Here is a 14,060-nt window from a genome sequence, read left to right as displayed (position 1 = left end):
TGTAGCCTACTTATGTTAAAGAAACGTTTGTTTTGTTTAACGACACCACTAGAGAACATTGATTTATTAATAATCGGCTATTGGATGTCAAACATTTGGTAGTCTTAGAAAGGAAACCCGCCACATTTTTCCATTAGTAGAAGGGGATCTTTTATATGCACCATTCCACAGACAGATTAGTACATACCACGACCTTTGATATACCCGTCGTGGAGCACTGGTTGGAACGAGAAATAGCTACGTCCCGCCCCTGTACTTACAAATGTATTTGTGTGCATTTGTAATAGCACAGGGTGCGGGATTTAGCTCAGTCAGTTGAATGCTCGCCTGAGGTGCTTACGTCGCAGGATCGAACCACCTCGGTGACTGGTTTTTTTTTCTTTCTCGTTCCAACAAGTGAGTCACACGTGATCAAAGGTCGTGGTATATGCTGTCCTGTCTGTGGGAAAGTGCATAGAAAGGATCCTTTGCTTGCTATTGGAAAACTGTTGCGGTTTCCTCTGATGACTATATGTTAGAATTACCAAATGTTTGACATTCAATAGAGGATTATTAATAAATCAATGTGCTCTAGTGGTGTCGTTAAACAAAACAAACTTTAACTTTAACACAAACGAATTAAAACATAAGCCTATTAACATTATTACGCCTCTCAGACGATTTACGGACGTTTCACGTAGAGAAATATTACACTCTCTATTAAAGGGACATTCCTGAGTTTGCTGCACATTTTAAGATGTTATCGACTAACAGATACTTTTTAACGATTTTAATTACATATCAAATATATTTTTCTACATAAAATATTAGTGGCTGTATATTAAACGTGTTTCTGATCATTCTAATATTTGTACTACCTTAAATTTCATTTTATTTTCAAACATAATTTATGTACGAAATTATTTGAAGACAAAATCCAATTTGGGCTTCTTACAAATACTGAGACGACCAGAAACACATGGAACAATTATTTGAAGACAAAATCCAATTTGGGCTTCTTACAAATACTGAGACGACCAGAAACACATGGAACATACAAGCACTGACATTCTAAACAAAAAAATATATTTAATATGTAAGTTTAATCGTAGAAATATTTTATTAGTCGAAAACATCTTACATTGTAAACTGACTGGAGTGTGTTTTGTATTGTGATTGGTTATTTACATTCTTTTTCCGGGATCAAATGAAAATAACACGCGGAAAGCTAATGACGTCATTAGAAAGTGACGTCATTTGCAATTGGAACAGGCGAAGTTGACGATTCAAGGGTCTACAGTTAGATTGTAGCCAGGGTTTTTTTTTTGAAGAAATGCCAGATATAGTTAATTCTTTAGAAAAACGATTCAGTTTACAGTGGACATAACCATATGGAGTTTTTAGATTTGCGGCTGTTATTGTCTATTTGATGCCCGCAAATGTCATTTTTGACCGAAGGGATCCAATAGACAATAACACCCGCAAATCTAAAAAACTCCATATGGTTATCTTCTAAATGCAGCAAACTGGGAAATGTCCCTTGAAGAAAAAAATATCGGTGATGTTTACCATTGGCGTCAACAAATTTCCTGAGAATTGCTCTTGCAACAGCTGGATTTTTATACACTAATGAAACGATGTCATCTATCGCTGCAGTATTCCTGAAACAAAGAATATAAATAAGTTTATTAAATTATTCTGTTAAAAAAAAGAAAGAAAGAAAAAAAATCGTGTGCTCCTGGGACGTGTTCAGGAGGCCGAGCGCTCGCGAACAGCTTGACTGGTACCATCGTCTTTTGTCCATTGGCGTAGCCAGAATGGTCCATAGGGGACAAGCGCACACTAATCATACCTATTATTCCACAGCCTTTTATAGCCCACAACAAAACAAACATAAACACCTTTAACATTGGGCTATTTCCAGCCAGTGGTCCACAATTGGTGTAACAAAGGCCGTGGTATGTACTATCCTGTCGATGAAATAGTGCATATAAAAGATCCCTTGCTGCTATTCGAAAAGAGTAGCCCATGAAGTGGCGACAGCGGGTTTCTCTCTCAATATCTGTGTGGTCCTTAACCATATGTCCGACGCCATATAACCGTAAATAGAAATGTTTTTGTTTTGTTTTGTGCAGTCGTTAAATAAACTCCAGTCACACTTATACAATGTATTCTTTTCAAGATGACATTGTTTTATATTATAGGACAGCAAACAAACATAAACAGATCAAAAAAAGAAAGAAAGAAATGTTTTATTTAACGACGCACTCAACACATTTTATCTACGGTTATATGGCGTCAGACATATGGTCAAGGACCACACAGATTTGGAGAGGAAACCCGCTGTCGCCACTACATGGGCTACTCTTCCGATTAGCAGCAAGGGATCTTTTATTTGCGCTTCCCACAGGCAGGATAGCACAAACCATGGCCTTTGTTGAACCAGTTATGGATCACTGGTCGGTGCAAATGGTTTACACCTACCCATTGAGCCTTGCGGAGCACTCACTCAGGGTTTGAAGTCGGTATCTGGATTAAAAATCCCATGCCTCGACTGGGATCCGAACCCAGTACCTACCAGCCTACCACGACGCCACCGAGGCCGGTAAAACAGATCAAAGACAACAGTTTAAAAGACAGTAAAAATCTGTGAAATGTTTGTCATTTCCTGGACGAAATGGCTGTGTGCATTACAATGACTAGCGTACATGTACTTGTTTATATTTATTATGTAGTTTTCTTTTATTTTGAGTAATTCCCGACAGTTTTGTGGTAGTATTAAACCAAATAACTTCCGACTGGGTCAAAGTTCGAGGTGCGCCGAAAATGTTCATACAAAAGTAAACACCGCAAGTCCTGTGATTGGTGATAAATGTGTGTGTTGGTTTTAAAACAAAATAGTTTCATCTGGGTAAAAAATGTATGCAATTTTATTTCATCTAGTACCACTGTGTCAAGTAGCCGTGTGCTTGAAACATGTATGGGGTACCTGTAAAAAAAGTACTCGAATTTTGTGCGGAACTAGGGTAGTCATACACGCTACCCGTAATCTCAGAAATGAGCAGCTTGATCCCCAATTTGTTTCTGATTCACTTTAAGGGTGAGCGGTGGTAGTATTTATATCCGTAGCGTTTATGTCGATTGATACGCTGCAGGTAGGAGTTTTAGCCACATATGTTACTATTGTCATCTATGGGATTTGATTTGGTAGTATTCACAGTCAAACACACTATTTAAAACAAAAATTATATGTGGAAAGTTTGTTAACTATAAATCTATTTTTATTAACTTGTATAACATCTATGGATATTACATACCCATATCCTTTGACGTACTTTCCGAATTATCGAATGCTTGACATTCAGTAGACGAACCGGCCTCGGTGGCGCAATGGTTAAACCATCGGACTACCGGCTGATAGATACAGGGTTCGCAGCCCGGTACCGGCTCCAACCCAGAACGAGTTCTTAAGGGCTCAGTGTGTAGGTGTTAGGCCACTACGTCCTCTTCTTTCTCACTAACCACTAACCAACTAACCAACTAACAACTAACCCACTGTCTTGGACAGACAGCCCAGATAGTTAAGATGTGTGTCCAGGACAGCGTGCTTGTACATTAACTGGATATTATAAGGACGGAAATAAGTTGAAATCAATCAAGCAATAGACGATGAATCAATATTCAGTGTGCTCTAATTATATTTTGGGCGGGACGTATCGATGTGTGGTCGGTCTGGGATCGATCCCCGTTGGTGGGTCCATTAGGCTATTTCTCATTCCAACCAGTGCACCACGACTGGTATATCAAAGGCCGTAGTATGTACTACACTGTCTGTGGGATGGTGCATATAAAAGATAGATTTCTGCTAATCGAAAAGAGTATCCCATGAAGTGGCGACAGCGGGTTTCCTCTCTAAATATCTGTGTTGTCCTTAACCATATGTCTGACGCCATATAACCGTAAATAAAATGTGTTGAGTGCGTCGTTAAATAAAACATTTCTTTCTTTCTAATTGTATCTTTAGAAAAACACAAACTTTTAACTGAAGACTGTGTCAGAATTAAAGTTAAAAGCGTTAACCATCGGTCGTAGTGCACTGGTTGGAACGGGTAAAAATAAAAAGAGAATCAGTCTACAAAGATCCTTGGACCAAAACACCTTAGGTGAGCGACCTACTGCCTGAGCTAGATCCCGCGTCAGAATTATCAAATACCAGACATCCAGAAGACGGTGGCTAATTAATCAGTGTGCTCTAGTGGTGTCGTTAAAGAAAACAAACCTCAACTGAAGACTCCGTGTAATTTTCACCAACTGAGTAGTTAATAGTCTAAAAGTCCTTAAGTTTCTACATGTATAATGCTTTCCGGATTTTTTTTTTTGATTTTGTTTTTTGATTTTGGTCCTCCCCCCCCCCCCCCCCCCCCCCCCCCCCCCCGCTAGCTACGGCCCTGTCTAGTGGCGTTAAACAAACACAAGCTATAAATGAAGACCATGTGTCAAAATTATCAAATTCTTGACATCCAGCAGACGCCGATTAATTAATTTAGCCTAGTGATGTTTAGAAAGAAAACGAACTATGAAAGCAACTCACATGTCGGCGTCTAGCGACGAGCCTCGTTTACCGAAGCCGGCGGCCATTCGAGACAGAATCGACCTGACGGTTCTCTGGGGTAGTCTCTTTCCGTAGTGGATGGGTGGCTCCACCCTGCGGTCGCCAGTGGCTGTGACGACCAAGTCCAACATCACGCACATCACAACAAGCGTCCAAACCAGCTTCATACTGCAGTGAGAGTCTACAAGAAAAAACTTCAACTATAGTCCGTCACACAGAGAATGCATTTTTTTATACTATAGAATTTACTACAAGCTATTTATTTTTGAGCCAATTGTTTTTTAAATTGCACACAAAAATAGTATTTTTTGTGTGGTTTTTTTCAAAAACACTTTTACTTTTCTTCTTACGTCAAACCAAACTGGTAATATTTACCTCCCCCCAAAACCCCCCACAAACCCCCCCCCAAAAATAACAATAATAATAATAAAAAAATAAAAAAATCGTAGGCGGACTGTAGGTAATCATACATTCTCCTGTGATGTTCCAATGATCGATTATAATCGAAAATTTATCGATTATTAAGCAAGTAATCCCCTATATTTTGGCTTAAATTATCACTAATATATTTTTAATTTACTAATTTACTTCGGAAGCAAATGTATTCCTTCAATAATGAATCCCCCACCCCCCCCCCCCCCCCCCCCCCAAATAAAATAAAATTAAAAAATTAAAAATAAAACAATAAAAAAAATCCCAACTATTTCTGTCCTGGAAAGGAAAAACAAGAAGAAAGAAACGTTTTATTTAACGACGCATTCAACACATTTTATTTACGGTTATATGGCGTCAGACAAATGGTTAAGGACCACACAGATATTGAGAGAGGAAACCCGCTGTCGCCACTTCATGGGCTACTCTTTTCGATTAGCAGCAAGGGATCTTTTTATATGCACCATCCCATAGACAGGATAGCACATACCACGGCCTTTGATGTACCAGTCGTGGTGCACTGGCTGGAGCGAAAAATAGCGCAATGGGCCCACTGACGGGGATCGATCCCAAACCGACCGCGCATCAAGCGAGCGCTGTACCACTGGGCTACGTCTCGCCTCTTCCTGGAAAGGAAATGTGGCGCTAACCAGAATGTGCACACGTTAATAAAGTTGCCTTCCTTCCATTGCATCAAGCTTTCCGATTCTAGAAGAGAAAACTGCCAACTGGTTAACCGTAGATTATCGAGTTGATGTTCCAATGATCGGTTATAATCGAAAATAGATCGGTTGGGCTCTATCGATGTGTGGGGAAATATTAAATGTGACTAATCCTCCAGTTTAGATGATGGAATTGATGTACATAGTTTTATGTTCATGTGTACATTAGAGAGACATTCCTGAGTTTGCTGCAATTTTTAAGATGGTTATCGACTAACAAAGACTTTTTGACGATTGTAACTACATATCAAATATATTTTTCTGCATAAAATATTAGTGGCTGTATATTAAACGTGTTTCTGATCGTTCTAATATTTGTACTAGGTTAAATTTCATTTTATTTCTAAAAAATATAATTCTTTATACGTATATATTATTTGAAGACAAAATCCAGTTTGAGCTTCTTACAAATATTAAAACGACCAGAAACGCATTGAATATACAGACTCTGATATTCTAAACCAGAAAATATATTTAATATGTAAGTTTAATCGTAGAAGTATTTTATTAGTCGAAAACTCAGGAATGTCCCTTTAAGAAAACAAGAAAGATGATAAATAGTTACAAAAGGTAAAAATAGCGATTTGTAGAGTCTATCCCGGTTAACTATAGTCTGTCCCACACGGAATGCCTTTCTTTCATACTGTGGAATTTACTACAAGTTATTTATTTCTGAGCCGATTGTTTTGTAACTTGCACTCAAACATAGTATATTTTTGTTATTTCTAAAACACTGTTACTTTCCTTCTTACGTCAAACCAAACTAAAATTATTAACAAAAAACATTCTTGTAGGTACATGGGACGGACTATATATATATATATATAGTATATATATATATATATATATATATATATATATATATATATATATATATATATATATATAAATATAAATATATAATATATATATAGATATATATATATATATATATATATATATATATAGATATATATATATATATAGTCCGTCCCATCTACCTACAAGAATATATATATATATATATATTGCCGTTATAATTCAAACTCTTCTTATGTTCATATAATTCTATCCGATTGTATAATCAAAACTTATCGGTTAGTTTAAACTAATTATAGCCGATAATCGATTATCAAAGTTACAGAATGCCATATTTCGCTTTTCTTCACATGCGTTTATTAACGGTGCAGACTCTAGTTTAAAAACGTAGGATGGACACAAACTTGTTATTACAAACCTGTAACATATGTAGATAACATTACAATAGAGTGAAACAAGAGTGTGTGAAGTTGAAACGGTAAAATACCGTTAAAATAGACTTAAACGTGACTTCATAACTGTTACTTTTCCGACGAACGTGCGTTTTAAAAAATATATATATAAAAAAAGCTTTTTGTGGTATTAGAAACACCAGGATGACCAGAAAAACTCCGGTTGTACGGAAATAGATAATCGAAACCATAAAATATAAGTAATGTTTGATTTCAATGATCATAAATGACTCTAGTAGTGAAAAATATGCCTTAGTGTTTAAAAACTAGGGTCTGTCCCTTTAATTTGTGTTAAATAACCACACGTTATCTGATTTTACGTAAAATCTGTATATAATTAACTCAATATCAAAACTGTAATGTGCTGCACTGGGCGTAAACGGAGATTTCCTGAATAACTAATAGCACAAACAAATACATTACACATAATATATCATACATTGTGTATCAGTGGAAATATTAGCCAATCAGTGGGCAATATGGAGATACAATTCAAATTCAAACTGTGACGTCATACATTAATACATTTCTAAGATAGTGAACTAAATTGTTTGTATGCAATTTGTGAAGGTATCTAATGTAAGATATAATTTTTATAGTTCACAAAAATATGAATAGCCATTTTAAGTCTTTATGCTGTGTTGACCGGCCTCGGTGGCGTCGTGGTTAGGTCATCGGTCTACAGGCTGGTAGGTACTGGGTTCGGATCCCAGTCGAGGCATGGGATTTTTAATCCAGATACCGACTCCAAACCCTGAGTGAGTGCTCCGTAAGGCTCAATGGGTAGGTGTAAACCACTTGCACCGACCAGTGATCTATAACTGGTTCAACAAAGGCCATGGTTTGTGCTATCCTGCCTGTGGGAAGCGCAAATAAAAGATCCCTTGCTGGCTGTCGTAAAAGAGTAGCCTATGTGGCGACAGCGGGTTTGCTCTAAAACACAGTGTCAGAATGACCATATGTTTGACGTCCAATAGCCGATGATAAGATAAAAAAATCAATGTGCTCTAGTGGTGTCGTTAAATAAAACAAACTTTACTTTTTTATGCTATGTTGAGACTTCTTCTTTAAAGATACATCTGTAGTAATATTTAAAGGCATATTTCCTTCTTTTTAACTTCTAGTAAAACTAGTGTCGAAACCAGCCAGAATAAGATACTGCAGTATTGTATTCTAGAAATGAATCGTGAATACTCCAAACATGTAATTCAAGATATACTCTTCACAAAAAAAAATTAAAAAAAATTGAGGAACCTGAAATATTAATGTTAATATCAATAATTAGACAGAACATATGTTTTTACCACAGACATCCTAGTAAACAACGTCCAGGTCTGTTTATCAACACACCGAAACACATTCCATAGTTTGCACATGCATCACGCAGTTGCCCCGTACACGTGCGTGGGGTATCATTCTCGATTTTGACAACTTCCATGAAGGTCGAATAATCACTGTGGAACATTATGTCTGTCAGTTTTTTTTCATTCTGTTGATCATACAGTTGTTATTGTTTTGTTTTTAGTCATTTTTATTGTTTGAATTTGCGATTTACTGATAAAAAACCCCGTCAACTTTCAAATTTCACTTCTGACCCCAATCGTCCTTCAACGATCTTTGGTGGTAATAAAACCTACTGTAATACTGAACTACCGGTTGCAATGTTTGCCCAATTAATTCACTATTATCATATAACCATTCCCCACGGGTAATATACCTTACAATTTTGGCAGTTGTAAATTCTTATTAGAGTTCCCCTACTTTTTAAAAAGTATATATAATCTTTAAACTTCACAGACAGACAGACAGACAGACAGACACACACACACACACACTACACACACACACACTACACACACACACACACTACACACACGCGCACTACACACACGCGCACTACACACACACACAAAACAAAAAAGAAGAAACAAGTTTAGATCATTATGCAACTGTGAAACTACCTCTTTAAAAATAAAATTTTAAGGGTAATATTTATGCGCATATAAATGCGCATATCCCTCTCTTCGACATTGTGCAGTATTTCTGAATAATAAATCACATATCGAAACCAACCCCACGTTTCATGTTTCAAACTTATATAGGAATATACATTAAGCGCTATTTTTATTAGAAAATAAGCCATTTTAAAAATGTCGGCGTGTCAGACAGCGCTCATTTTTCAAAACGGCCCCCGCAATCAACAAATACACAATTCATTGCTAATCATTTAAGCGACGTACTCTTTTTGCTCACTGAAATAAAATCTTAAAAAAGTTAACATTTGGTAGCGTGCACAGTGACATTAAACCGTGGACGTGACCAGCAAAACATCTTCCCCCACTTATTTGGTGGGGGAGAGTGTGCGTGTGTGCTTGTGCGTGCGTGCGAGTGTTTGCGGTTTTTAAATCACGATGAGCTATTGGTATCCTGTCGCCAGGCGCTTCGCGTTTTTCCGGGTGACCGACTTACGAAAACCGATAAAGTGGTTATTAACTCATGGTGTAAATTTTCCGGATGAGGCGAAATAAAACCTACACGCTGTCTTTGTACACAAATTTGTCAAGTGAAATTGCTATCTATTATGTTCACACAAAAGACAATTATTTAAGCGGAAAATGCAAAACGCCAACAAGCAAAACACATTACTTTGTCAATATAACCAATAAGTGAACCACGCGACTGGTAACGGGACAGCACTTAGCTAGCGTGAACCGGGGAACGCAAAACAGATAATCAGTTCCTGAAGAGTGGTTCGGTAACGATCGTTAGGAGTCGGTGACGTTAGCAAACGATCGTCAATTCTCGTAAAAAAAAGAAAAGAATATTAACAAAAAGAAAAAGAAAAGAATATTAAAAAAAAAAAAAAAAAAAAAAAAAAAAAAAAAAAATCTACGACAACGTTACCGGTGTGTTTATCACGTTTGATCCAAAAACATCCAATAGAAAACATCCGAGTTCATTCGTGTTACGTATTAAAAAACAAAACAAAACAAAAAAAAAACCAAAAAAAATTTTTTGCAGTACCCAGAATTCAGGATTTATGAAATTAAGCCATCCAGATTAAAGGCTTCAGTCGATCGATAAAGTAACATACTAAGGATTAAAAGATTATTAATGAAACCCACGCCATTTTTTTTTTTTTTAAATGTCAGAAATCGAAAATAGTGAATAAGAAATAACCTTTTAATAGTTGTAAGCTATCGACTGGATAATAAATATCTATGTCGTGTGCACAGACGAAGAAAGGAACGTAATTGTTTAACAACGCCTCATATTTAAAATATGGCTTTTTGATGTCTAACATATGATTTATTTGACCTCTGGGGTGTGGGAAGAGAAAGAGAGAGAGTGAGAGAGATAGAGATAGAGATAGAGAGAGAGAGAGAGAGAGAGAGAGAGAGAGAGAGAGAGAGAGAGAGAGAGAGAGAGAGAGAGGGACAGAGAGAGAGAGAGAGAGAGAGAGAGAGAGAGAGAGAGAGAGAGAGAGAGAGAGAGAGAGAGAAAGAGAGAGAGAGAGAGACCGTGTACATAAATTTGATAATAACTGGTAACTCTAGACTGCATGTGCACTACGTTCTCTCATTAACTCTCTCTCTCTCTCTCTCTCTCTCTCTCTCTCTCTCTCTCTCTCTCTCTCTCTCTCTCTCTCTCTCTCTCATCTCTCTCTCTCTCGGGTCTCTCTCTCTCTCTCTCTCTCTCTCTCTCTCTCTCTCTCTCTCTCTCTCTCTCTCTCTCGGTGGGTGTGGTAGAGTGGGCGATCACCTTGAACTAGATCTTTGTTTATTTTTTAAAAATCTAATACTAATCCTGAAAACTAAATCATTTGTTAATTTGATTGACATTTTTAGTTATCATTAAGCCAAAGACATTCTTTCTATTCACACCCCATATATATTTGGCAGTATTAATTTTAGGAGTATCACGACATCTATTACTACTGCGAATACGATATCAGTATTACTACTCATTTTACAATTTCTATAGTTTTCTTTATTCAGTTTAATTTAGCTGATATTAATTAATGTATCTCGGTTAAGAACATAATGGATCGCAGAGAGTATATCCATGTGACTCTAGTTTTTATTTTATTTTATTTTATTTTATTTTATTTTATATTTATTTAATTTAATTAATTTAATTAAATTAATTAATTAATTTATTTATTTATTAAATTTAATTTAATTTAATTTAATTTAATTTAATTTAATTTAATTTTTAAAAAATTGGGAGGGGGGAGGGTGGGACGTAGTCCAGTGGTATAGCGCTCGCTTGATACGTAGTCGGTTTGGGGTCGATCCCCGTCGGTGGGCCCATTGGGCTATTTCTCGTTCCAGCCAGTGCACCACAACTGGTATACCAAATGCCGTGGTATGCGCTATCCTGTCTGTGGTACCGGCCTCGGTGGCGTCGTGGCAGGCCATCGGTCTACAGGCTGGTAGGTACTGGGTTCGGATCCCAGTCGAGGCATGGGATTTTTAATCCAGATACCGACTGCCACTAATATTTTATGCAGACAAATATATTTGATAAGTAATTACAATCGTTAGTCGATAACATCTTTAAAATTGCAGCAAACTCAGGAATGTCCCTTTAAGGAACCTAAAATGAGTAAGATATCTACAGATGTTCAATCAGATGAGTTTCCGGTTCACAGAAAACTTTTCTCCATTAAATTATAAAATCACATCTTAAAGGGACTGACCCTAGTTTCAGCCCATGGAAATGCGTTTAGTTAATCTACAAACCTGTAACACATTTGGATAAAATTACAATTGAGTGAAACAGGAGTCTGTGACTTTGACGTTGTAAAATACCCTCTAAAAATAGACTAAAACTCGACTCCATAACTGTTATTTCTCAGACGCACGTGCGTTTTTAAAAATATGAGAAATGCATTTTGTGATGTTAAAAACACCAGGATGACCAAAAACACTTTGAATGTACGGAGATGGATAATCTAAACAATAAAATCTAAGTAAAGTATGATTTTAGTTATAAAAAACGGCTCTAATAGTAAAAAATATGCCTTAATGTTTAAAAACTAGAGTATGTGCCTTTAACAACCGCACCCCCCCCCCCCCCCCCCCCCACACACACTCCCCCACCCCACACACGTATCAAATACCGCTATCGCTTGAGACGTTCTGTTAGCCGGATATACATTACAATAACTAACAAATCAGGAAAAGTTGATGTTTGTTTTGTTTAACGACATCACTAGAGCACGTTGATATATTAATAATCGGCTATTGGATGTCAATATTGTGGTACTTTTGACATATACTAGTAGTATTAGAGAGGAAGCCCGCTACATTCCCCATTAGTAGCAAGGGATCTTTTACATACATCACCCCACACGTAGGATAGCTCTGGCTAGAACAAGACATAGACCAATGGGCCCACCGACGGGGATCGATCCTAGACAGATCGGGCATGTGACGAGCATTTTACCACTGGGCTACGTCCCGCCCCATTCTTCACAAAAACGTGACATCCATTGAGCTACATGTACTTTCAGGACAAAAGTAAAGTTTGTTTTATTTAACGACGCCGCTAGAGCACATTGATTTTTTATCTTATCATCGGCTATTGGACGTCAAACATATGGTCATTCTGACACTGTTTTTAGAGGAAACCCGCTGTCGCCACATAGGCTACTCTTTTTACGACAGGCAGCAAGGGATCTTTTATTTGCGCTTCCCACAGGCAGGATAGCACAAACCATGGCCTTTGTTGAACCAGTTATGGATCACTGGTCGGTGCAAGTGGTTTACACCTACCCATTGAGCCTTGCGGAGCACTCACTCAGGGTTTGGAGTCGGTATCTCGATTAAAAATCCCATGCCTCGACTGGGATCCGAACCCAGTACCTACCAGCCTGTAGACCGATGGCCTGCCACGACGCCACCGAGGCCGGTTTTCAGGACAAAATCAGGAATGTTTGTTTCTTACGCTTTGGTTAAAGGGACATTCCTGAGTTTGCTGCACTTTTTAAGATGTTATCGACTAACAGAGACTTATTAACGATTGTAATTACATATCAAATATATTTTTATGCACAAAATATTAGTGGCTGTATATTAAACGTGTTTCTGATCGTTCTAATATTTGTACTAGGTAAATTTCATTTTATTTCCTAAAGTATATTTTTTCGTACGTACGAAATTATTTGAAGACAAAATCCAGTTTGGGCTTCTTACAAATATTAAGACGTCCAGAAACACATTGAATATACAGACACTGATATTCGAAACAAGAAACAATATTTAATATGTAAGTTTAATCGTAGAACTATTTTATTAGTCGGAAACATCTTACAATGCAGCAAACTCAGGAATGTCCCTTTAAAGTTACAAAAAACAGAGAAAGAGACTGGCTTAGATTGCAATGAACGCAACACCTAATCTTAAAAAATAGAAATATATCGGCTTTATAATATCGAATAATTATGCTAAATAAACATTAGACATGATGTCATTTTGACATCCTATAAAAATCTCTACAACCTTATTTACACCTAGTAATATGATCAATATTATCAAATAGCGCATATCAAGCTTTGACTTACCTGTTCGGCCGCTAAGATTTGGTTTCATCTACCTGATGTTTGATCAAGGAGAGTAATTTAGCTTTTATTTGCGAATGCTGAATCTCCGATCGACCAATGGTTATTGTCACAGCGGCATACCCCCGACACCACCCATTACAGATTGACTGCAACTGTTCATGACCATCCTACCGTGTTTAAGACCATCATTAATTAAAAAGTCACGCTGTTAAAAGTAATTAATAATACTATTCTGAACGACGTCGCATTGCGAGGCGTTTTCGAATAATAATCTATGTATTTGGCGACAATTATCCTCATTATTATTGCAAAGTACACTATAGTGTTTGAAGGGCGGCGGGTGAGGCGGGAGTGGGGGATCTAGCTCAGATTGTAGAGCGCTCGACTGAGGAGTTTTGGTCTTAGGATCGATTCTTCTCAGTGGAACCATTGTCTAATTGTTCTTCCCGTCCCAACCAGTGGCCTACGATTGGTACATCTAAGAATTAATCGACGAC

General features: G+C 37.2%; 1 protein-coding gene across 2 annotated transcripts in view; it reads right to left on the bottom strand.

Moving 5' to 3' along the window:
* The window catches only part of LOC121387579, a 59,214-nt gene that overhangs the window by 5,802 nt on the left and 39,352 nt on the right, over nucleotides 1–14,060 (bottom strand). The window contains exons 1-3 of one of the 2 annotated variants that reach the window (XM_041518739.1): nucleotides 13,564–13,680; nucleotides 4,571–4,772; nucleotides 1,549–1,640 (exon numbers count right to left, since the gene is read on the bottom strand). In XM_041518739.1, coding sequence (XP_041374673.1) covers nucleotides 1,549–1,640; nucleotides 4,571–4,772; nucleotides 13,564–13,591 — 322 coding nt within the window. In that variant the 5' untranslated portion in view covers nucleotides 13,592–13,680. Of the gene's footprint in view, nucleotides 1–1,548; nucleotides 1,641–4,570; nucleotides 4,773–13,563; nucleotides 13,681–14,060 lie in introns of those variants that run through there. The other variant, XM_041518740.1, reaches the window with a different exon arrangement.

This window comes from Gigantopelta aegis, chromosome 13, assembly GCF_016097555.1.
Source record: "Gigantopelta aegis isolate Gae_Host chromosome 13, Gae_host_genome, whole genome shotgun sequence".
Lineage (NCBI taxonomy): Eukaryota > Metazoa > Mollusca > Gastropoda > Neomphalida > Peltospiridae > Gigantopelta > Gigantopelta aegis.
The sequence above is the reverse complement of the archived record's forward strand: the minus strand, read 5'-3'. Positions and strand labels throughout refer to the sequence as shown.